The 26,236-nt window shown below is 36.8% G+C and overlaps 1 protein-coding gene across 1 annotated transcript; it reads right to left on the bottom strand.

Moving 5' to 3' along the window:
* Window positions 1-11,086: 11,086 nt before the first annotated feature.
* LOC128638179 (cysteine-rich venom protein 6) lies at window positions 11,087-25,801 on the bottom strand. Its single transcript, XM_053690045.1, has 3 exons — window positions 25,745-25,801; window positions 22,549-22,590; window positions 11,087-11,316 (listed from the first exon to the last, which is right to left on the bottom strand). The coding sequence occupies exons 1-3, from the start codon at window positions 25,779-25,781 to the stop codon at window positions 11,141-11,143; spliced, it is 255 nt and encodes an 84-aa protein (XP_053546020.1). The 5' UTR covers window positions 25,782-25,801; the 3' UTR covers window positions 11,087-11,140.
* Window positions 25,802-26,236: the final 435 nt, after the last annotated feature.

The raw sequence follows: 26,236 nt of genomic DNA, 5'->3' as shown, positions 1-26,236 counted from the left end.
ACAATGTAATTGAAATCCAGCACTCAGACCCAAGGTGTGTGCAAGCTAGCATAGGATCACTGCAAGGATCCAAACAGTATCCAAAATCTTCAAAGAATGCAGCAGCACCACTTCTCATATAAAAAGTTCCTTTATTAAACACATAGTAGGAGCAGGTAAAATAGAACGACGTTTCGGGTGGTTATCCCTTAGTCATGTTCACATACTGTTTGTTAGACTTAATCACCTTTAAATAGCCATCAGTCAGGTGAGACCACACCTTTCACCTTAATTACTTAGATATACATTTTTCTTAACCTCTATTGCCATCTAGTGGTCTAACCCATATCAAACATACAATTTTATTATATAAAAAAATATTTTTTAAAAAAAGAGAACAATCACATTTGTTGAAGAGCAGATATCAAAAATGTCGGCTTTATATACTAACGTTATGACCATGACTAGCCTTAATGCTTTTTATACTAACGTAATGATCATGACTAGCCTTAATGCTTTTTATACTAAGATAATGACCAGGACTAGCCATAATGCTTTTTATACTAACATAATGACCAGGACTAGCCTTAATGCTTTTTATACTAACATAATGACCATTATTAGCCTTAATGCTTTTTATACTAACATAATGACCAGGACTAGCCGTAATGCTTTTTATACTAACATACTGACCATGACTAGCCTTAATGCTTTTTATACTAATGTTATGACCATGACTAGCCTTAATGCTTTTTATACTAACATAATGACCAGGACTAGCCGTAATGCTTTTTATACTAACGTTATGACCATGACTAGCCTTAATGCTTTTTATACTAACGTTATGACCATGACTAGCCTTAATGCTTTTATACGAACGTTATGACCATGACGAGCCTTAATGCTTTTTATATTAACATACTGACCATGACTAGCGTTAATGCTTTTTATACTAACATAATGACCAGGACTAGCCTTAATGCTTTTTATACTAACGTAATGATCATGACTAGCCTTACTGCTTTTTATACTAACATAATGACCAGGACTAGCCTTAATGCTTTTTATACTAACATAATGACCATGACTAGCCTTAATGCTTTTTATACTAACGTTATGACCATGACCAGCCTTAATGCTTTTTATACTAACGTTATGACCATCACTAGCCTTAATGCTTTTTATACTAACGTAATGATCATGAATAGCCTTAATGCTTTTTATACTAACGTTATGACCATGACCAGCCTTAATGCTTTTTATACTAACGTTATGACCATGACTAGCCTTAATACTTTTTATACTAACATAATAACCATGCTTAGCCTTAATGCTTTTTATACTAACGTAATGACCATAACTAGCCTTAATGCGTTTTATACTAACATAATGACCATGACTAGCCTTAATGCTTTTTATACTAACGTTATGACCATGACCAGCCTTAATGCTTTATATACTAACGTTATGACCATCACTAGCCTTAATGCTTTTTATACTAACGTAATGATCATGAATAGCCTTAATGCTTTTTATACTAACATAATGACCATTATTAGCCTTAATGCTTTTTATACTAACATAATGACCAGGACTAGCCGTAATGCTTTTTATACGAACGTTATGACCACGACTAGCCTTAATGCTTTTTATACTAACATACTGACCACGACTAGCCTTAATGCTTTTTATACGAACGTTATAACCATGACTAGCCTTAATGCTTTTTATACTAACATAATGACCAGGACTAGCCTAAATGCTTTTTATACTAACATAATGACCATAACTAGCCTTAATGCTTTTTATACTAACATACTGACCATGACTAGCCTTAATGCTTTTTATAGTAACATACTGACCATGATTAGCCTTAATTCTTTTTATACTAACATAATGACCAGGAATAGCCTTAATGCTTTTTATACTAACAAAATGACCAGGACTAACCTTAATGCTTTTTATACTAACATACCGACCATAACTAGCCTTAATGTTTTTATACTAACATTATGACCATGACTAGCCTTAATGCTTTTTATACTAACATAATAACCATGATTAGCCTTAATGATTTTTATACTAACATAATGACCATAACTAGCCTTAATGCTTTTTATACTAACATAATGACCATGACTAGCCTTAATGCTTTTTATACTTACATAATGACCATAACTAGCCTTAATGCTTCTTATACTAACGTTATGACCATGACTAGCCTTAATGCTTTTTATACTAACATAATGACCATGACTAGCCTTAATGCTTTTTTACTAACATACTGACCATGACTAGCTTTAATGCTTTTTATACTAACATAATGACCAGGACTAGCCTTAATGCTTTTTATACTAACATAATGACCATGACTAGCCTTAATGCTTTTTACACTAATGTTATGACCAGGACTAGCCTTAATGCTTTTTATACTAACATAATGACCAGGACTAGCCTTAATGCTTTTTATACTAACATAATGACCAGGACTAGCCTTAATGCTTTTTATACTAACATACTGACTATGATTAGCCTTAATGCTTTTTACACTAATGTTATGACCATGATTAGCCTTAATGCTTTTTATACTAACATATTGACCATGACTAGCCTTAATGCTTTTTATACTAACATAATAACCATGCTTAGCCTTAATGCTTTGTATACTAACGTTATGACCATGACTAGCCTTAATACTTTTTATACTAACATAATAACCATGCTTAGCCTTAATGCTTTTTATACTAACGTAATGACCATAACTAGCCTTAATGCGTTTTATACTAACATACTGACCATGACTAGCCTTAATGCTTTTTATACTAACATACTGACCATGACTAGCCTTAATGCTTTTTATACTAACATACTGACCATGACAAGCCTTAATACTTTTTATACTAAAATAATGACCATGACTAGCCTTAATGCTTTTTATACTAACGTAATAACCATGACTAGCTTTAACGCTTTTTATACTAACTTAATGACCATGACTAGCCTTAATGCTTTTTATACTAACTTAATGACCAGGACTATTCTTATGGGGATATTTATCAAAGCCTCAACTTAGTTGCATTTGCCGGCACCAATACGCTCGCCTAACATTGCGGCCGCGCATCTCAATACGCTCTACATATTTATAAAAAAAGCCGGCAAAAAGACGCGCATCAAGTACGGGGCGATGAGCCTATTCGGCTTTTTCCCAACTTTGTTTATACCCTGTCACTAAACGCCGCCACTATACTAAAATGTTTAACCTCTATCCCACCGCTCCCCGACCCCGCCGCAACCTAAATAAACTTATTAACCCCTAAATCATCAGCCGCCCACATCGCCATAAACTAAATTAAGCTATTAACTCCTAAACCTAACAACCCGCTAACTTTAAATTAAAATTACAACGTCCCTATCTTAAATTAAATTTAAACTTACCTGTAAAATTAAAATAAACTTTCAGGTTTTTTTCCCTGCTTTGTTTGCCATGTGCTGCTGGAAGCCATTTTGCTTACCTTTTCTTGCTGAATCTGGTTCAGAGTGTGTGATGCTGCTCATTTCCTGGACGCCCTCTTATGGCCAGACAGGTTGCAGTCTCAGAATTAAGATGTCATCACTTATTATTTAAAGGGCCTCTGTTCAGTATGCTTTGCCCTTACATTGAGTTCCAGTTCCTGAGTATTACCTGGCTGTCTGACGTCCCTCCTGGTTCCTGACTTGGCTCGTCTGACTACTCGCTTTGGCTCCTGACTCGGCTCGTCTGACTACCAGCTCTGGCTTTGACTCCTGGCTTGTTATTTGACTTGTGGAGTTTTTATTATTTTTTGTTATTAATAAAGGTGTGATTATGTTTGCACTTCTCATCTCAGTCTGATTCCTGGCACCCTGACATAAACTAATTTTAAACTATTAATTAATTAACCTACCCTAACTATTATACTACAATTAAATTAAACTACCAATTAAATTAACTAAATTACATTTTTTAAAAAACCTTACCCTACTCAAATTATTTAAATATACTATTAAACCTTATTACAAATTACTAAATTACAAAAATAAACGCTAAGTTACAAAAAATAAAAAACACTAAATTACGAGAAAAAAAACCATTATCAAAAATAAAAAGAATTACACCTAATCTAATAGCACTATCAAAATAAAAAAGCCCCCCCCCCCCAATAAAAAAACCTTAGCCTACAATAAACTACTAATGGCCCTTAAAAAGGGCCTTTTATGGGGCATTGTCCCAAAGGTATCATCTCTTTTACCTGTAAAAAAAATACAAACATCCCCCCCAACAGTAAAACCCACCACCCAACCAACCAACCACCCCAAATAAAAACCCTATCTAAAATAACCTAAGCTCCCCATTGCCCTGAAAAGGGCATTTGTATGGGCATTGCTCTTAAAAGGGCATTTAGTTCTTTTAAATGCCCAGACCCTAGTCTAAAAATAAAACCCACCCAAAAAACCCTTAACAAAAACCTAACACTTACCCCTGACAATCCAATTACAGTTCTTGAAGTCCCCCTTGAAGGATCTATCTGGAGCCGGAGAAGTCATCATCCAGGCTGCAAGAAGTCTTTATCCGGGCGGCCTCTTCCATCTTCAACCAGCCGGGGAAGTCTTCATCCAGACGGCATCTTTTATCTTCATCCATCAGGCACGGAGCGGGTCCATCCTGAAGACATCCGGCGCGGAGCATCCTCTTCACACGGTCGCCGCCATAAACTGGAACTTCAATGCAAGTGACGTCATCCAAGATGGCGTCCCTTGCATTCCTATTGGCTGAAAGATTTCAATCAGCCAATAGGATGAGAGATTAATCCTGTTGGCTGATTGGAACAGCCAAAATGATTTTAGCAGCTCTAATCCTATTGGCTGATTGGAACAGCCAATAGGATTTTAGCAGCTCTAATCCTATTTGCTGATTGAAATCTTTCAGCCAATAGGAATGCAAGGGACGCCATCTTGAATGACGTCACTTGCATTGAAGTTCCAGTTTACGGCGGCGACCGTAGGAAGAGGATGCTCCGCGCTGGATGTCTTCAGGATGGACCCGCTTTGCGCCGGATGGATGAAGATAGAAGATGCCATCTGGATGATGACTTCTCCGGCTCCGGATGGATCCTTCAAGTGGGACTTCAAGAACTGTAAGTGGATCGTCGGGGGTTACTGTTAGGTTTTTTTAAATGTTTTTTGGGTGGGTTTTATTTTTAGATTAGGGTCTGGGCATGTAAAAGAGCTAAATGCCCTTTTAATGGCAATGCCCATACAAATGCCTTTTTCAGGGCAATGGGGAGCTTAGGTTATTTTAGATAGGGTTTTTATTTGGGGGGGTTGGTTGGTTGGGTGGTGGGTTTTACTGTTGGGGGGATGTTTGTATTTTTTTTACAGGTAAAAGAGATGATATCTTTGGAGCAATGCCCCACAAAAGGCCCTTTTAAGGGCCATTTGTAGTTTATTGTAGGCTAGGGTTTTTTTTTAATTTTGGGGGGCTTTTATATTTTGATAGGGCTATTAGATTAGGTGTAATTCTTTGTTATTTTTGATAATGTGTTTTTTTCCCCGTAATTTAGTGTTTTTTATCTTTTGTAACAGCGTCTATTTTTGTAATTTAGTAATTTGTAATAAGGTTTAATAGTATATTTAAATAATTTGAGTAGGGTTAGGGGTTTGTAATGTGTAATTTAGTTCATTTAATTGGTAGTTTAATTTAATTGTAGTAAAATAGTTAGGGTAGGTTAATTAATAGTTTAAAATTAGTTTATTTTAATTCTACAGGTAAGTTTAAATTTATTTGATTTATGTTAGGGTGTTAGGTGTAAACGTGACTTGTTTTCAAACATAAATCAATGGGATATCTGGCAGCATCGAACATAAGCTTTCGCTGCTTTCAGCCTCCCATTGATTTCTATGGCATCCGCGGCCTCCAGGGTGGTGGATTGAAAACCAGGTACGCTGGGTTGGAATAGCCGCAGTCGTACTTGTTAAAAATTTATTAAATGGGAAAAAGTGTTAAATAGAGCCGAATGTGTATTCGGAACATCTGTAATGACGTAAGCATCGATCTGCGTCGGATTGAGACCGGCGGATCATATGTTACATCACAAATTTCAACATTTGCTGGTCTGTAGGCTTTGATAACTAGGTCGGATCAATCTCACAACAATTACGCTGTGGCATTCCGGCGTATTTGCGGTTGAGGCTTTGATAAATATCCCCCTTAATGCTTTTTATACTAACATAATGACCATTATTAGCCTTAATGCTTTTTATACTAACATACTGACCATGAGTAGCCTTAATGCTTTTTATACTAACATAATGGCCATTATTAGCCTTAATGCTTTTTATACTAACATAATGACCATGACTAGCCTTAATGCTTTACATATTAACATAATGACCATGCTTAGCCTTAATGCTTTTTATACTAACATAATAACCATGACTAGCCTTAATGCTTTTTATACTAGCATACTGACCATGACTAGCCTTAATGCTTTTTATACTAACATAATGACCATGACTAGCCTTAATGCTTTTTATACTAACATAATGACCATGACTAGCCTTAATGCTTGTTATACTAACATAATGGCCATGATTAGCCTTAATGCTTTTTATACTAACATAATGACCATGACTAGCCTTAATGATTTTTATACTAACATAATGACCATGACTAGCCTTAATGCTTTTTATACTAACGTAATGACCATGACTAGCCTTAATGCTTTTTATACTAACATAATGACCAGGACTAGCCTTAATGCTTTTTATACTAACATAATGACCATGACTAGCCCAAATGCTTTTTATATTAACATAAAGACTATGCCTAGCCTTAATACTTTTTATACTTATGTAATGACCAGGACTAGCATTAATGCTTTTTTTTACTAACAATGACCAGGACCAGCCTTAATGCTTTTTATACTAACATAATGACCATGACTAGTCTTAATGCTTTTTATACTAACATAAGGACCATGACTTGTTTTAATGCTTTTTATACTAACATAATGACCATGACTAGCCTTAATGCTTTTTATACTAACTTAGGCCTAGATTTAGAGTTTGGCGTTAGCCGTGAAAACCAGCGTTAGAGGCTCCTAACGCTGGTTTTAGGCTACCTCCGGTATTTGGAGTCACTCAAAAAAGGGTCTAACGCTCACTTTTCAGCCGCGACTTTTCCATACCGCAGATCCCCTTACGTAAATTGCGTATCCTATCTTTTCAATGGGATTTTTCTTACTCCGCTATTTAGAGTCGTGTCTGAAGTGAGCGTTAGAAATCTAACGACAAAACTCCAGCCGCAGGAAAAAAATTCAGTAATTAAGAGCTTTCTGGGCTAACGCCGGTTTATAAAGCTCTTAACTACTGTACTCTAAAGTACACTAACACCCATAAACTACCTATGTACCCCTAAACCGAGGTCCCCCCACATCGCCGCAACTCGATTAAATTTTTTTGACCCCTAATCTGCCGACCGCCAACTACGTTATCCTTATGTACCCCTAATCTGCTGCCCCTTACACCGCCGACCCCTATATTATATTTATTAACCTTTAATCTGCCCCCCTCAACGTCGCCTCCACCTGCCTACACTTATTAACCCCTAATCTGCCGTGCGGACCGCACCGCTATTATTATAAAGTTATTAACCCCTAATCCGCCTCACTAACCCTATAATAAATAGTATTAACCCCTAATCTGCCCTCCCTAACATCGCCGACACCTAACTTCAAACATTAACCCCTAATCTGCCGACTGGAGCTCACCGATATTCTAATAAATGTATTAACCCCTAAAGCTAAGTCTAACCCTAACACTAACACCCCCTAAATTAAATATAATTTTAATCTAACGAAATTAATTAACTCTTATTAAATAAATTATTCCTATTTAAAGCTAAATACTTACCTGTAAAATAAATCCTAATATAGCTACAATATAAATTATAATTATATTATAGCTATTTTAGGATTAATATTTATTTTACAGGTAACTTTGTATTTATTTTAACCAGGTACAATAGCTATTAAATAGTTAAGAACTATTTAATAGCTAAAATAGTTAAAATAATTACAAATTTACCTGTAAAATAAATCCTAACCTAAGTTACAATTAAACCTAACACTACACTATCAATAAATTAATTAAATAAAATACCTACAATTACCTACAATTAAACCTAACACTACACTATCAATAAATAAATTAAATACAATACCTACAAATAACTACAATGAAATAAACTAACTAAAGTACAAAAAATAAAAAAGAACTAAGTTACAAAAAATAAAAAAATATTTACAAGCATAAGAAAAATATTACAACAATTTTAAACTAATTACACCTACTCTAAGCCCCCTAATAAAATAACAAAGCCCCCCAAAATAAAAAAAATGCCCTACCCTATTCTAAATTACTAAAGTTCAAAGCTCTTTTACCTTACCAGCCCTGAACAGGGCCCTTTGCGGGGCATGCCCCAAGAAGTTCAGCTCTTTTGCCTGTAAAAAAAAACATACAATACCCCCCCCCAACATTACAACCCACCACCCACATACCCCTAATCTAACCCAAACCCCCCTTAAATAAACCTAACACTAAGCCCCTGAAGATCATCCTACCTTGTCTTCACCTCACCGGGTATCACACCGATCCGTCCTGGCTCCGATATCTTCATCCAACCCAAGCGGGGGCTAGACATCCTCTGAAGAAGTCCAGAAGAGGGTCCAAAGTCTTCATCCTATCCGGGAAGAAGAGTAGATCCGGACCGGCAACCATCATCTTCCAAGCAGCATCTTCTATCTTCATCCGATGAGGACCGGCTCCATCCTGAAGACCTCCACCGCGGACCCATTTTCATCCGGCGACGTCCAACTGAAGAATGACGGTTCCTTTAAGGGACGTCATCCAAGATGGCGTCCCTCGAATTCCGATTGGCTGATAGGATTCTATCAGCCAATCGGAAATAAGGTAGGAATATTCTGATTGGCTGATGGAATCAGCCAATCAGAATCAAGTAGAATCCTATCAGCCAATCGGAATTTGAGGGACGCCATCTTGGAGGTCTTCAGGATGGAGCCGGTCCTCATCGGATGAAGATAGAAGATGCCGCTTGGAAGATGATGGTTGCCGGTCCGGATCTACTCTTCTTCCCGGATAGGATGAAGACTTTGGACCCTCTTCTGGACTTCTTCAGTGGATGTCAAGCCCCCGCTTGGGTTGGATGAAGATATCGGAGCCAGGACGGATCGGTGTGATACCCGGTGAGGTGAAGACAAGGTAGGATGATCTTCAGGGGCTTAGTGTTAGGTTTATTTAAGGGGGGTTTGGGTTAGATTAGGGGTATGTGGGTGGTGGGTTGTAATGTTGGGGGGGGGGGTATTGTATGTTTTTTTTTACAGGCAAAAGAGCTGAACTTCTTGGGGCATGCCCCGCAAAGGGCCCTGTTCAGGGCTGGTAAGGTAAAAGAGCTTTGAACTTTAGTAATTTAGAATAGGGTAGGGCATTTTTTTATTTTGGGGGGCTTTGTTATTTTATTAGGGGGCTTAGAGTAGGTGTCATTAGTTTAAAATTGTTGTAATATTTTTCTTATGTTTGTAAATATTTTTTATTTTTTGTAACTTAGTTCTTTTTTATTTTTTGTACTTTAGTTAGTTTATTTCATTGTAGTTATTTGTAGATATTGTATTTAATTAATGTATTGATAGTGTAGTGTTAGGTTTAATTGTAGGTAATTGTAGATATTTTATTTAATTAATTTAATGATAGTGTAGTGTTAGGTTTAATTGTAACTTAGGTTAGGATTTATTTTACAGGTAATTTTGTTATTATTTTAACTAGGTAACTATTAAATAGTTCTTAACTATTTAATAGCTATTGTACCTGGTTAAAATAATTACAAAGTTACCTGTAAAATAAATATTAATCCTAAAATAGCTATAATATAATTATAATTTATAGTGTAGCTATATTAGGATTTATTTTACAGGTAAGTATTTAGTTTTAAATAGGAATAATTTATTTAATAAGAGTTAATTAATTTCGTTAGATGTAAATTATATTTAACTTAGGGGGGTGTTAGTGTTAGGGTTAGACTTAGCTTTAGGGGTTAATACATTTATTAGAATAGCGGTGAGCTCCAGTCGGCAGATTAGGGGTTAATAATTGAAGTTAGGTGTCGGCGATGTTAGGGAGGGCAGATTAGGGGTTAATACTATTTATTATAGGGTTAGTGAGGCGGATTGGGGTTAATAACTTTATTATAGTAGCGCTCAGGTCCGCTCGGCAGATTAGGGGTTAATAAGTGTAGGCAGGTGGAGGCGACGTTGTGGGGGGCAGAATAGGGGTTAATAAATATAATATAGGGGTCGGCGATGTTAGGGCAGCAGATTAGGGGTACATAGGGATAATGTAAGTAGCGGCGGTTTACGGAGCGGCAGATTAGGGGTTAATAATAATATGCAGGGGTCAGCGATAGCGGGGGCGGCAGATTAGGGGTTAATAAGTGTAAGGTTAGGGGTGTTTAGATTCGGGGTTCATGTTAGGGTGTTAGGTGCAGACGTAGGAAGTGTTTCCGCATAGCAAACAATGGGGCTGCGTTAGGAGCTGAACGCGGCTTTTTTGCAGGTGTTAGGTTTTTTTTCAGCTCAAACAGCCCCATTGTTTTCTATGGGGGAATCGTGCACGAGCACGTTTTTGAGGCTGGCTTCTTGCGTAAGCAACTCTGGTATCGAGAGTTGAAGCTGCGTTAAATATGCTCTACGCTCCTTTTTTGGAGCCTAACGCAGCCTTTATGTGGACTCTCAATACCAGAGTTATTTTTATGGTGCGGCCAGAAAATAGCCGGCGTTAGCTTTTCGGGTCGTTACCGACAAAACTCTAAATCTAGCCGATAGTGACCATAACCAGCCTTAATGCTTTTTATACTAACATAATGACCATGACTAGCCTTAATACATTTTATACTAACATAATGACCATGACTAGCCTTGTTGTTTGCAGACTCAAGTCTGGAATAGCTTCTCCAAATAAGGCAAATGGTAGGTGGAGATTGACTATTGAAAAAACAAAATGCAGCAAACATAATATGTTTATTCTTAGGGCACCATCAAAAGTGCTAATTTATTAACAATTTTGTCTGTAATTAACATTTACTGGGGTGCACACATTCAGATGAATCCTTTGATTTCAGCACAGTTCCGGAGATACAGCCACATCTTTGATTGCACTTCTTATCACAGAGCACAAGTTTATTTCTTGTTTCACAGGTCTTTGGGCAGCTGGAAGCACATGTTTGGAAGGTCTGTCCAGGTGGGCAAACTGCAAAGAGTAAACAGAAAGTCAATGTGATGTCAGGTTTTTCACTGACAGATTTAAACAAATTTAAATAAACTATTAATGTGCCAGAAAGGGCTGAAACTGATTGCTGTGAAATGCATTGCAGCCATCTCGGAAAGCCAATAGGTTCAACTCCTGTACTGTATGAGGGATACAAACAGAAATATTATCTGAAAAAAATATTTTTGATAAAATTTTTATTAATTAATTTGTAGCATAATTGTTGTTTCCGTTATTAATGCTTTAATTGTGTTGTTATAAAGAAAAAATGCCCAACCTACGCCCCAGGCGCCTGTATGCCTTGAATAGTGTGCATCATCTCAAAACTTACTAAATAATATATACAAAAAAATAATAATTATATATGTATATATACTGTATATATCACAGTCACTAGGGATTTACACTCTCACCTCCAAAACAGTTTGCCAGGCTGACAGGAAGGTTGGGGATATGCACAACTATGAGGATCCGAACTCTCTGGAATTTTAAAAGTGGATATATTTTTTTATAAGCTATGACGTTTCGGGGATCAAACTCTCCCCTTCATCAGACCAATGGTCTGATGAAGGGGAGAATTTGATCCCCGAAACATCACAGTTTATTATAAAATATCCACTTTGAAAAGTCCAGAGAGTGCGGATCCTCATCATTGTGTGTGTATGTGTGAGTGTGTGTGTGTATATATATATATATATATATTTATACATATATATATATATATATATATATATATATTTATACACACACACAGTGGGGCAAAAAAAGTATTTAGTCAGCCACCAATTGTGCATGTTCTCCCACTTAAGAAGATGAGAGAGGCCTGTAATTTTTATCATAGGTATACCTCAACTATGAGAGACAAAATGTGGAAACAAATCCAGACAATCACATTGTCTGATTTGGAAAGAATTTATTTGCAAATTATGGTGGAAAATAAGTATTTGGTCACCTACAAACAAGCAAGATTTCTGGCTCTCACAGACCTGTATCTTCTTCTTTAAGAGGCTCCTCTGTCCTCCACTCATTACCTGTATTAATGGCACATGTTTGAACTTGTTATCAGTATAAAAGACACTTGTCCACAACCTCAAACAGTCACACTCCAAACTCCACTATGGTGAAGACCAAAGAGCTGTCGAAGGACACCATAAACAAAATTGTAGACCTACACCAGGCTGGGAAGACTGAATCTGCAATAGGCAAGCAGCTTGGTGTGAAGAAATCAACTGTGGGAGCAATAATTAGAAAATGGAAGACATACAAGACCACTGATAATCTCCCTCAATCTGGGGCTCCACACAAGATCTCACCCCGTGTGGTCAAAATGATCACAAGAACAGTGAGAATACATCCCAAAACCACACGGGGGGACCTAGTGAATGACCTGCAGAGAGCTGGGACCAACATAACAAAGGCTACCATCAGTAACACACTACGCTGCCAGGGACTCATGTCCTGCAGTGCCAGACGTGTCCCCCTGCTTAAGCCAGTACATGTCTGGGCCTGCCTGAAGTATGCTAGAGAGCATTTGGATTATCCAGAAGCAGATTGGGAGAATGTCAAATGGTCAGATGAAACCAAAGTAGAACTGTTTGGTAGAAACACAAATTGTCGTGTTTGGAGGAGAGAGAATGCTGAGTTGCAACCAAAGAACACCATACCTACTGTGAAGCATGGGGTTGGCAACATCATGCTTTGGGGCTGTTTCTCTGCAAAGGGAACAGGACGAATGAATGAAATGAACGAAAGAATGAATGGGGCCATGTATCGTGAGATTTTGAGTGCAAACCTCCTTCCATCAGCAAGGGCATTGAAGATGAAACGTGGCTGAGTCTTTCAGCATGACAATGATCCCAAACACACCGCCCCGGGCAACGAAGGAGTGGCTTCGTAAGAAGCATTTCAAGGTCCTGGAGTGGCCTAGCCAGTTTCCAGATCTCAACCCCATAGAAAACCTTTGGAGGGAGTTGAAAGTCTGTGTTGCCCACCGACAGCCCCAAAATATCACTGCTCTAGAGGAGATCTACATGCAGGAATGGGCCAACATACCAGCAACAGTGTGTGACAACCTTGTGAAGACTTACAGAAAACGTTTGACCTCTGTCATTGCCAACAATGGATATGTAACAAAGTATTGAGATGAACTTTTGATATTGATCAAATACTTATTTTCCACCATAATTTGCAAATAAATTCTTTCCAAATCAGACAATGTGATTGTCTGGATTTGTTTCCACATTTTGTCTCTCATAGTTGAGGTATATCTATGATGAAAATTACAGGCCTCTCTCATCTTCTTAAGTGGGAGCACTTGCACAATTGGTGGCTGACTAAATACTTTTTTGCCCCACTTTATATATATATATATATATATATATATATAAATATATAGTCTATATTATAAAATGCCAGGTATGTTTGTCCGATCTAGTCATGCATAGTAGAGACTGCAGAGCGAGACAAACATAACTGGCCTTAAGCCCTTAACGACCAGCGTCGATGCACAGAAGAGACTGCATGGGACGAGCGCAAGTGGGGCAGTGCAGAAATAGTCTTGCAGAGGTACCAAAGCAGAAAGGCTCTGTGCCCCTCTCTGCATCAGGCAGCGGGAGGGAGACAGGTGGGCGGCACATCGCTTGAGGGGGCTTGTAGTGGGTGAGACCACTGCACGGCAGAAAAAAAATGTTGATATAGGGATAGAGATAGAGGGATAGCGATAGAGAGATAGAAGGATAGGGCTAGAGGGATAGAGCATAGGGATAGATGGATATAGATAGAATGATATGGATAGAGGGATAAAGATAGATGAGTATTCGGATAGATGGCGGGATAGAGATAGAGGAATAGATTGATAGAGATAGAGGGATAGATATAGAGGGAGGGGGTGGGACTGCTGCAGTGCAGGAAAAAAAATGTTGAGAGCAGCAGGGAGGGGAAAGAATGGAGGTGGGATGAGGGACAGGAGATCAGAGGATAGGGAAAGGTTCTTGGATGGAGAATATATATACAATATATATATATAGTATATATATATATAGAAGAACCATAAAAAGTACTATGTTTGAAAGGTATACCAATATTTAATGCACAATAAAGAATATCCAATCCATATATATCAAGCAATCCTCTTATGGTCAAAGGGTTATATCGTTTTACCTATAATCACATTTCAGTAAGTAATGTATTGGACTGTGAAACAAATAGTGGCACATACAATTGCTGAAATATATCTTTATGATAAATAACCTCACCACTGTTACCAACATAATACTGCTGTCACGTACTTTCTTCATGGACCAGCTTTTTCTTTCCTTTTACACTCAACTAGATTGCTTTAAGATACTACCTAGTTACCGTACCATGTGATGCGCCATTTCAGTGATTGAATGTGGATAACAGAAAACTTACTCCATGTCACAGGGGAATGATACTACAGGATATCAGTCTTCAATATGAAACCTCTTGTCTTCTCAATCACGTTATTTATTGATTTTTATGCATTTTCATATTCATTCAAAAACAGTTTTAAATACAGTTTCAATAAAGCCTATATTTTGTGTAAGTCCTTTTTATCATAGTACTGTTTTTTTAGAGCTATCTTTTATTGCTGTTTTGTTACTGTTTTACATTGTAGGGGGAGTTGGCGTTTAGAGGGTTTAGCTTTTTATGATCTAGATTTTTGCTTTGAATAGATATGATTTACCAGCTCAATTTAACTCACTTGATAAGCCAGAAGGTGGATTTAAAGGGAATCAAATATTTCTCTAAAACTAGCGCCAAAGTATACATTCCTTTAACTGGGGAATAAATTTGAAGACTTGATTGTTTAAAGGGACACTGAACCTAAATTTTTTCTTTCGTGATTCAGATAGAGCATGCAATTTTAAGCAACTTTCTAATTTACTCCTATTAGCAATATTTCTTCGTTCTCTTGCTATCTTTATTTGAAAAAGAAAGTCCAGCACTTGTTTATTGGTCGATTAATTTATCCACCAATCATCAAGAACAACCCAGGTTGTTCACCAAAAATGGGCCGGCATCTAAACTTACATTCTTGCTTTTCAAATAAACATACCAAGAGAATGAAGAACATTTGCTAATAGGAGTAAATTAGAAAGTTGCTTAACATTGCATGCTCTATCTGAATCACAAAAGAAAAATGTTGGGTTCAGTGTCCCTTTAACTTTAAATGTTTTATTGCACACATATACTATAAAATATGAAACTAAAATCTTTACATTAACAAATTAAATTACATAAAAAATGAAATGTAGGATCCTACTAAAAAATATTCCTATAAAATTTGCATCTAGGGAATTCCCAAAACAAATAAAAGTCTAATCCAATGTGGATACTTAGTTATAACGACAAGTGCAAATGATAACTACATCTTCTCCAATTGTTACAGTGATGGTACCAGTGCTATAAATGAAGGGGACTTTCAGTCATGAAGTATAAAAAACTTCATGCTGAAAGTTCCTTTATTTGTCTGCAGTTTATACCAAACTGAGCGCCTTCAGCCACCCACAACAAAATGCTGTTCTCAATGAGGTGGTGTTTCTACCACTTAGCCAATAGCGTGCTAGCCATCTGGCATAATGCCGATCAGCAAGCACGGCTATTGACTAAGAGGTGGAAATATTATCTCATTGAAAAAATAGCGTTTTGATGTGGGTGGCTGGAGGCACTCAGGACTGCATAAACTGTTTTGTTTTTATATTTCATGACTGAAAGTCCCCTTTATTTATAGCAGTGCTAAATCCTAGCATTTCAGAAATGCTAGGATTTACCATCACCTTAAAAGACAGCTTCTATCCAGAAATCAAGAAGTCAGGCAGACTGCTTGAGAAAGACATAGACTTTGCCAAAACGCGTAGTAGTTATTTGTGTTCTCTGGAGGCTACTGTAGAAAGCGAGCAGCTAAAACTTGCTCCCAAGGGAAACCGAAACCACCAAGATAAACACACTGAGCTGGATGGCTAGGGTAGAGATGCTACTTGAAGCGTTTTGAGAAAAGAGTAAGAAAAAGTTTTAAGGTATTAGAGAAACAGATGGAACGATAGGAAATAACCTCCAGATTTGGCTGTGTTTGTTATATCGGTAATTATGAAATGACCTACTTGTGTCCGTGTAAAGCTATGTAAAATTTAACTATTTTGTACAATTTGTAATGTATTGCTGGCATATCCCAGGACAAACTTGAAAACAAGATAAATCTCAATGTATTTTTCCTGGTAACATTTTTTTATAAATAAAATTAATATAAAGCAGATTAATTGTTTGATAAACTTGATTTCAGTATACAATCTGTCTTTTAACAATCAGAGAAGATCTAGTTACCATTTGCACTCGTTGTAGTAACTAACGCCTAGATTTAGAGTTCTGCGGTAGCCGTCAAAAGCAGCGTTAAGGGCTCCTAACGCTGCTTTTGGCCGCCCGCTGGTATTTAGAGTCAGCCAGGAAAGGGTCTAACGCTCACTTTCAAGCCGCAACTTTTCCATACCGCAGATCCCCTTACGCCAATTGCGTATCCTATCTTTTCAATGAGATCTTCCTAACGCCGATATTTAGAGTCTTGGCTGAAGTGAGCAGTAGACCCTCTACCGACAAGACTCTAGCCGCAGAAAAAAGTCAGTAGTTAAGAGCTTTCTGGGCTAACGCCGGTTTATAAGGCTCTTAACTACTGTGCTATAAAGTACACTAACACCCATAAACTACCGATGTACCCCTAAACCGAGATCCCCCCACATCGCCGCCACTATAATTATTTTTTTTAACCCCTAATGTGCTGACCGCACACTGTCGCCACCTACATTATCCCTATGAACCCCTAATCTGCTGCCCCTAACACCGCCGACCCCTATATTATATTTATTAACCCCTAATCTGCCCCCCCCCCCAACGTCGCCGCTACCTAACTACACTTATTAACCCATAATCTGCCGACCGGACCTCGCCACTACTCCTAAAGCTAAGTCTAACCCTAACACCCCCCTAAGTTAAATATAATTTTAACTAGGTACAATAGCTATTAAATAGTTAAAATAATTACAAAATTACCTGTAAAATAAATCCTAAAAAACAGCTGGAGGAAAATCCTCCTATATGGCAGCAAGGTCATGGAACTCCCTCCCGTTGCACCTCAGACAATCCACCTCCCTTACAAACTTCAGGAAGGACCTCAAGACCTGGCTCTTTGACTGAATAGTCTTCCCTTAGCCCCCCCTCTCCCCCCTCCCATAGCGCCTTGAGACCCTCACGGGTGATTAGTTTGCGCTTTACAAGTACCCAATAGATAGAAGTCCTGGCCACCAGAATCAGACAAAACACAAAAAATTGTAGGAATTAAACTAAATAGCACAGAATATAAAACATCCCTGTATCCAGACGACATATTCTTGAGCCTCACTGACCCTATAAACTCCTTAAGAGAGCTCAATAAGGAATTTGACTCATATAGCTCCCATTCTAATTTTAAAATAAATGTCTCGAATTCTGAGTTCATGAGCTTAGAGGTCCCGGGAACAATAACCGAGAAGATCACGTCAACTTACTCTTATACATTTCGTAAAACCTCACTAAAATACCTTGGCATTCAAATAACTAAAGATCCATCAAATCTATTCTCGGTAAACTATCAACCATTGTTAAAAAAATATTCAAAGGGAACTAAACTCCTGGTACAATAAAATGCTATCATGGCTGATACCTACCTAAAATCTTATACATCTTTCAAACGGTGCTAATTAATCTCCCTGTAAACTTTCTCATAAAACTACAAAGTATACTGAACACACATTTTTGGCACAATAAACCCCCTCGAATTGTCAAACCCACAATCTATAGACCTAAAACAAAAGGAGGAATGGGCATGCCAAGCCTACAATTTTACCAGGAGCAGAAATATGTACACGTATTTTCCATAGCAGGAATATTTACACATATTATAGACTGGTGCAGACATTCAGAACACAAAGAATGGGTACAAATAGAACACGACCTAGCAAGAAATAGACAATTAGGAGCTAGTTGATGGATACCCCATACGCAAAGATCTCTAGACCCTTACACAGCAACAGTAACTAGATTAACATTTGATATATGGGACAAGCATGTCACTAAAAATAAAAACATTTCAATAACTCCTGCACCACTAACTCCTCTCAGAGACAACCCTAAAATTCAGGTATTTCCTAATAGACCATATACACAAATGGTTCCCTTACAAGAAATGATTTCATATCATTCTATTCTGAACAATGGAAAACATAAAACTAAAACAGAATTAACAGGTATACATGGCAAGGAGCTCGCCCCGTGGTTTAGATATATTAACCAATACATCACTTCACACACTAGAAAAAAACAGCTTACTAGACCACTTACCTTATTTGAATCACTATGTAGCTCTAACACTTTCTCTAAGGACTCCCTATCCTTTGTTCATAAATTACTCTTGGAACAACATTCTAGTAAACTACCATCTTATGCTCCAAAATGGTCTGACAAACTTCAACAACAGCTATGCCCTGAAAACTGATCGAACATATTTGTAAATATGTGCAGCAACGCTTCATCTATATCCCATATAAAAAACAAACTTGAAACTATTATGTAGATGGTATTATACCCCCTCCAGAATAGCCACCATCTTTACACATGCGAAAGCTGAATGTTGGAGATTATGTGGAGGGATAGGCGACTATCAACATATATGGTGGACTTGCCCCAATATATTACAATACTAGCAAGAAACACACATAGCAATAGAACAGGTTACTGGTAATAAGATAACATTGGATCCATCCATATACCTACTAAATAATTTCCTAATAATAAAATGCAAATTAAAGGGATGGTTAATTTTATCATGTATCTAATGTTGCAAATGCACATTTCAGTATCAAACTGCATTTACCTTTTAATAAAATATTATTTACTTTTTTTATATATCTATTTTCTATCGTCTATTTTTTTGCTGTCAATCATTTTGCTGGCTCCTCCTTCAAAGTATTTCCTCTCCACTGTGCCCTCAGTACACCACACTATTGGTAAAGCATTCATTTCATCTGAACTCTTTTTATTATGCTATGTGTGAGTGTTTATTTCAGTTCTATCTCCTATACTCTTCACCCACTAGAGGTTGCCATGATTAGTTGAACAACATTTTTTTAATAAACTCTCTTTCAATTTTTTTTAATCAATATAGTTTGTTTTTTTCCTTACAATTTTTTTCTTGTTATTCTTCACCCCCCCCCCCCCCCGATGAATTCTCCTCATGATTGTATTGACGTGAATAGCAGTCCCGCCCGCTGTGCACTTCACTTTTTGTAAATCATTCATTTTTAACTGAACGCTTGTTTCTTTGCATGTCTGCGCATATCTTCAAATACGCTGAGCGCGCTTCTCTTTACTGAGAATTACCTGTTCCTAGGTGAGCTTTTGCACGCTCATGTCTAGTAACAGGATCGCGCATGTGTTTTTGTTTTTTTACTGGAGCCACAATCTTAACAGTAAATGGAGTATTTGGAGATGATCTGTTTACTTACTTGCTAAAAATACTGACTAAGCGAGTAGTCTATAAACCCCTAGCTGCTAACGAGCACATTTTTAATAAGAGCTATACTTTTTTTTATACAACACACGGCTCTACTTTTAGTGACGTGTACAGCGGGCGGGACTGCTGTACACATCACTTTACTTTTGTGGCAACATTTTCTGAGAGAAAGAGGTAATAAAATTATTGGAATAAGTCTACTAGTGATGAATTAGCTATGAATTTTCTCTGGGACGAGTACTGTAATGCTGATTAAGAATAACCCTGTACATATCATAGAATATCCCCAGGGTATATAAATATCCAATAATATTTACTTCTATCTCACAAATGGATCTCACACCTCACCCAGTTCTGATTTGATCTACACTAATGTTTATGAAAAAGTTGTATAATACATTACACATTGCTGTATAATTCCTTGTTGTATCTAAACCTTTACTGTTAAGATCAAAAACTATTAATATGGTACCAAACGTATAACCTGTACATGTTACTTTTCTTTTTTAATAAACTTGTTTAAAACCAAATATATATATATATATATATATATATATATATATATATAGAGAGAGAGAGAGAGAGAGAGAACAATGTGGAAGAAGGGCACTCTCAGGGTTTGTATTGAGAAGAATATTTGCTTTATTCTTAGAACATTAATACATGGTCAACGTTTCGGCCCTCAGTTGGGCCTTAATCAGGACAGGTATTATCTTAAACTGCCGACTGGCAGTAATCATAGATCCATAAATAATAAATAATAATAAAACATATTATTTTCAGCAAAAAAGTCAGTTTATTATTTATACTAATTTATACTAACTTATTTGAATCAACATTCTTACCATTCTGTTGCAAACATTGTATTCAGTACCATATTGATATTAATGTCTAGATAGTATTTTTTTCTTTTTGATAAAAATAATATGGGTTTTTTTAAATGAATTTTCACTACACTATGACAGTATTTGCAAGATAATTAAGAAGTATTTGGATGTTTTGAAGGGAGATAAAGAGGCCTACCTATCAAGCTCCGAATGGAGCTTGACGCCCCGTGTTTCTGGCGAGTCTTCAGACTCGCCAGAAACAAAAGTTATGGAGCAGTGATCTAAAGACCTCTGCTCCATAACCTTGTCCACCTGCTCAGATGAGGCGGACAGGAATCGCCGCAATTCAACCCGATCAAGTACGATCGGGTTGATTGACACCCCCCTGCTGCAGGGGGCGGCGTTGCACCAGCAGCTCTTGTGAGCTGCTGGTGCAATGCTGAATATGGAGAGCGTATTGCTCTCCGCATTCAGCGATGTCTGTCGGACCAGGTCCGACAGACATGATAAATAGGCCTTGATATCTTAACCCATTTACTGGGTAACTGTAGGTTTGTGGCCAAGAAACCCCCAACTGTAGCATCTAAAGTGTTCCCTAGTTTGGTCTCTTCAAATATTGACCAAAATTATACATGGTTACGTGGTAAGGGAAAATTTAGATCACACTTAAATAATTGTTTAACATGTGAGGTAATGGAGTTCACAAATAACTGCCAAAGTAATATCACGGGAGAATCTTTCCAGATTTCCTTTTATGCCACATGCCTAACTGATTATATAGTTTATCTATTAGATTGCGAAATTTGTGGGGCCTAGTATGTTGGTCAATCCACCAGAGTCCTCAGATCCCGTGCCAGGGAACATCTGATAGATGTTAAAAATTATATTAAGGACTCTGCTGTTGCGAAACACTTCAATCATATACACTTCACAAATGTACCACATTTTAAAATTAAGATTATAGACTCAGCAAGAACTCCTCAAAGAGGTGGGGATAAATGTAAAATCCTAGATAAGAAAGAACTCTTTTGGATATACAAACTTAAGACTAAGGTGCCATTTGGAATGAATCAGGAGTGGAACATGCGCTATTTTGTAGACTAAGTACTATGGTTAGTCTAATGTGGTGCACACACTCCTGTTCTCAATCCATGTTATTTTATTTCATATTATGATGTTCTTAATCTTATTTTGGTTTATCCTGCCTCTGCCTCAATTTCCAGTATACAGCTATTTGTATAGTGTAATATGTATAGCTGAGTGATTGTTAGTTATATCACGATTTCATTCATTATTTATTCATTGTTTCATTTTGAAATAGTAATCTTTTGTTATAATATTTAATCAAAATATTTACCCTAGTATAACTGCTGTCAACAGTTTAATTTCTATTTGTTTTTTTCTCCCGTGCATTTAACTTGGTCACCACCATAACACTGATATACGGCTCTATAACCTGAAGTGATGATGTCACAATACTGAGCTTGTTGTTGATTGGTTGATTGCCTTTTTAAATGTAACAGCTTTTTACCTGTGCCTAGTGTCTATGAGTAAGCGCCCTGTTGTGGCGTGAAACGCGTAAGACAAACCCTCTCCCCTGTGTATTTGTGTCCTTTTTAACTCTGGAATAAAGCATACGTTTTCTATTGCTCAGTAGTGTCTTTTCTTTTGTTTTTTAGTATTTGTTTCTTGACTCTCCTCTTATTAATAAAAAAAGTGATATTTTGTTTTACTTCTGTTTGTCTATTCTATCTATAATCTATCTATCTATCTATCTTGTGGTATAACATAAATTTAGTACAGCGACATGCTACAATAGGTACTTACCAAAATTAGCTTCCATTTCCTTATAAAACAAGCACGGCAGGACTGAAATAGGAAGATAATATCATGTCACATTTAACTGTAGATATTCATAATTATCTGCATATTTGATGCAATCTGGATATTTTCATATTGTGATAATATTTAAGTTCATAAACAAATACTGTGGTTAAATTACATTAATCATTTTTAGTAGATTGTTATATTCTGTATAATTTTATTGTTATTCTATTTTGAAGTGTTCAATATTCAGAAAATGTTTTTAAAAAAGCAACTAATTTCTTACAGCATAATAAATAGTTCATCATGTTTGCCTAAATCTGAAATAGAGAAAAGGTAAAGCAACCTTAGCTTTGGTTCAATACATGCAGAGTCTGACACATATTGCTGTGTTTATATTCTAGTGTCCCTAAACACCTTGCAATTTTTATTTTTTTGTTTATCATTTTAATAATAAGAACAATTAGTAAAATGTTCTACACTTCTAACAACTGATGTTAATCAACAAGTGTAACATATAATAGTGTATCTAAAAGTAATGGTAAATCCTGCAATGCTCTGATAACCTTCAAGTCTAGAATACAAATGTGTGATAGTGCACAAGCAATAAAACAAAAGTGTGACAAATGACAGAGTCTAACTTACTACATTCGATACATAGACAGAGAGAGAGATATATAGATAGATTATAGACAGACAGAGAGATAGATGGATAGATAGATAGATAGACTGACAGATAAACAGAAGAAATCAAACAAATCTTGTAGGTAAGGTTTCAAAAAGTCAGCAGCACCATCAGCAAGTTATTCTTCTTAAATTGTTATTATTTCCAGAGGACAAAAAATATGACGTTTCTGGCTAACAGGCCCTTAATCATATGCTAGCTTAACATCATGAAATCCACTATTTTATACAAAGCACCACAGGTGCATATAATTAACTCTTTCCATCAACAAATTCATTGTAAATACAAGGTGACATCTAGTGGGCTATGTGTACTCCTATACAAACAATCCTTTTGCTAAAATAGTCAGCTAGAAAAACCATTATAGTTTTATTCATATTACTTCTAAGCAATAAACCTTTAATACAGATATTGTTACATTTTGTATTACAGAAAAAGGTTTAAGTTTAATTTGCGGCTTATACCCTTTGGATACATAGGCCTCTATTTAACAAAGTCTGGCAGGCCTGATCCGACAGTGCGGATCAGCTCCGCCAGACCTCGCTGAATACGGAGAGCAATACGCTCTCCGTATTCAGCATTGCACCAGAAGCTCACAAGAGCTGCTGGTGCAACGCCGCCCCCTGCAGACTCGCGGCAAATCGGCCACCAGCAGGGGGTGTCAATCAACCCGATCGTACTCGATCGGGTTGAATTCCGGTGGTGTCTGTCCGCCTGCTCACAGCAGGCGGATGGGGTATGGAGCAGCGGTCTTTGTGACCGCTGCTTCATAACTGGTGTTTCTGGCGAGCCTGCAGGCTCGCCAGAAACACGGGGCATTAAGCTCCAGTCAGAGCTTGATAGATAGGCCCCATAGTATCAAGTTTAAAAATCCACATTGTTTCCCTATTTTTAAGCAATAGCTCTCTATCGCCCCCTCTCCTAGGAATAGGAATATGATCTATCACTTGAAATTTTAGTTGGGCAATAGAATGGCCAAAGGTCAGAAAATGGTTTGATACCGGGGCAGAGATATCTTTGCACCTAATATTCAACTTGTGCTGTGTGATCCTATCTCTCACCCTCTGAGTGGTCTCTCCAATATAGGCCCAAGGACATGGACATTTAATAAGGTAAATTACATAACTTGCATTGCAAGTATAATATCCTTTAATATTAAACTATTTGCCTGTCAATGGGTGTAAAAAGTAGAACCTTTTATCATATTGTTACAATTGGTACATCCCAGACATGGGTAACAGCCATTATTTTTTGGGAAATATATCTGACCTTGTCTCTTCTGACTACCAATATCAGCCCTGACTAGCTCATCTTTTATACTTGTACCTCTCCTATACACGGGCATAGGGGTATATTTACAAACTGGGATTTTAGGGTGGAATTCAAGTAATATAAACCAATATTTACACAGTATTTTCTGTATTTTTTTCTGATTATTGTATTCTGAGACAAAAATATTTTTTTTCTGGTTATTTCCCAGGTTTAACTGGTTTTCTAACCATGTCACTCTCTTTTTTAATCGTTACAATTTCTTTTTCAATTAAATCAGTTGGATAACCTCTATTCCTGAACTTCATACCCATTTCTTCCAGTTGCTGTTCTGACAGCTTTTTATTTTTAACAATGTGATTAACTTTCATCATTTGGCTTCTTGACACTGATATAATCAATGAGGGAGGGTGTGCACTAGTGTAACATAACAGACTGTTCTTATCTCTCTTTTTCCTATACATATCTGTGTTTAATGTGCCTCCCTTTTTATAAACCAAAGTGTCAAGGAAATGTAATGAACACTCATCCCAAGTTAAAATGAATCTTATATGCCTTGATGCCAGATTCAAATCTTGAACAAAATCAAGGAGGGATCCAATGTTGCCCCACCACACCCCAAATATATCATCTATATAGCGCTACCAAGTGGCACCATATAGGAATAACTTCTGATTTTGGTAAACAAACTTCTCTTCAAAAATTGTCATAAATAAATTAGCATATGTAGGTGAGGGTTATGTAATGGGTAAGCAGTTTCTCAGACAATACCACTCTATCAATCTATCACACTTTTGTTGCTGTGCTAGTACAATTAAAGAGCCATTATAGTGATAAAATGACATGCCATAATTGGTTAGAGCATATCATTTTATCACTAGCAATGCTGCAACTCTGTGTTTAACCTCCGCAAAGGGGTTAAACACATAGTTAAAGTAACACTCGGGACCCATAGGAACTGCCGCTAATCCAATTTGCAGCTCTAGTCACACAGCTGAATTGTACAACTAGAGCTGCTGGTTAGATCAGCGGTAGTTTCCACTCTGCCCTGAGCAGTACTTTAACTGGGGGTTAGAAACATAAACTTGCAGAGTTGCTAGTGATACAATTAGAACGTCATTTTTTACATCCCTGTTTGAATACATTTTTTTCTCTGCATTGTCAAAGATTTTCCAATTTGCAAGATTTAATTATATCAGACTTAAATACATCTTTATGTCTGTCTATAAAATAAAAGTTACTTACCAATTGCCATAATAAGGATTACTGTGGTGAATTTCATGATTTTAATTTATTTTTTAGTTATTATCAGACTTCCAGCTAGCCTCAGATATGGGATTTCAGTAATTCTCTGAAGTTTATAAAGGGCATTATGTTATAATACAAGTTTGCATATTGTAATATTTTAAATTAAAACATAATAAACTGTCTTGTAAAATATCACAATGAGCAAACAATAAGTTTAATAAAGAGCATAATGTTATCTTTGGAACACAATGAGGGAATGTGACATATTTGGAACTAAGTTTGCAAATGTTTAATAAAGTAAAAACACATAGGTTTTCTTATCAAAATAATATTTCCATCTCATAATAAAACAATGCTGTTGGCTTGTTAGTATGTAGTCTGAAGTTAGCAAATATTTATGAGCACTGTGCCAAAGTTAAACTGTGATGTGACCCAGCATGCTAGTTTTGTTTATAACCAAGTTTGATAATAATACTTTATAACAAGTGA

This window comes from Bombina bombina, chromosome 8 (genome assembly GCF_027579735.1).
Source record: "Bombina bombina isolate aBomBom1 chromosome 8, aBomBom1.pri, whole genome shotgun sequence".
Taxonomy (NCBI): Eukaryota; Metazoa; Chordata; class Amphibia; order Anura; family Bombinatoridae; genus Bombina; species Bombina bombina.
Note: the sequence above shows the minus strand (reverse complement) of the source record. Positions and strands in the feature narration are given on the sequence as shown.

Coding starts and splice junctions, on each gene's coding strand:
- LOC128638179 (XM_053690045.1), bottom strand. CDS start 25,781: ATGAAATTCACCACAGTAATCCTTATTATGGCAATTG. Junction 22,591..25,744: donor AATCCTTATTATGGCAATTG/GTAAGTAACTTT, acceptor TTCCTATTTCAG/TCCTGCCGTGCTTGTTTTAT. Junction 11,317..22,548: donor GGAAATGGAAGCTAATTTTG/GTAAGTACCTAT, acceptor TACTCTTTGCAG/TTTGCCCACCTGGACAGACC.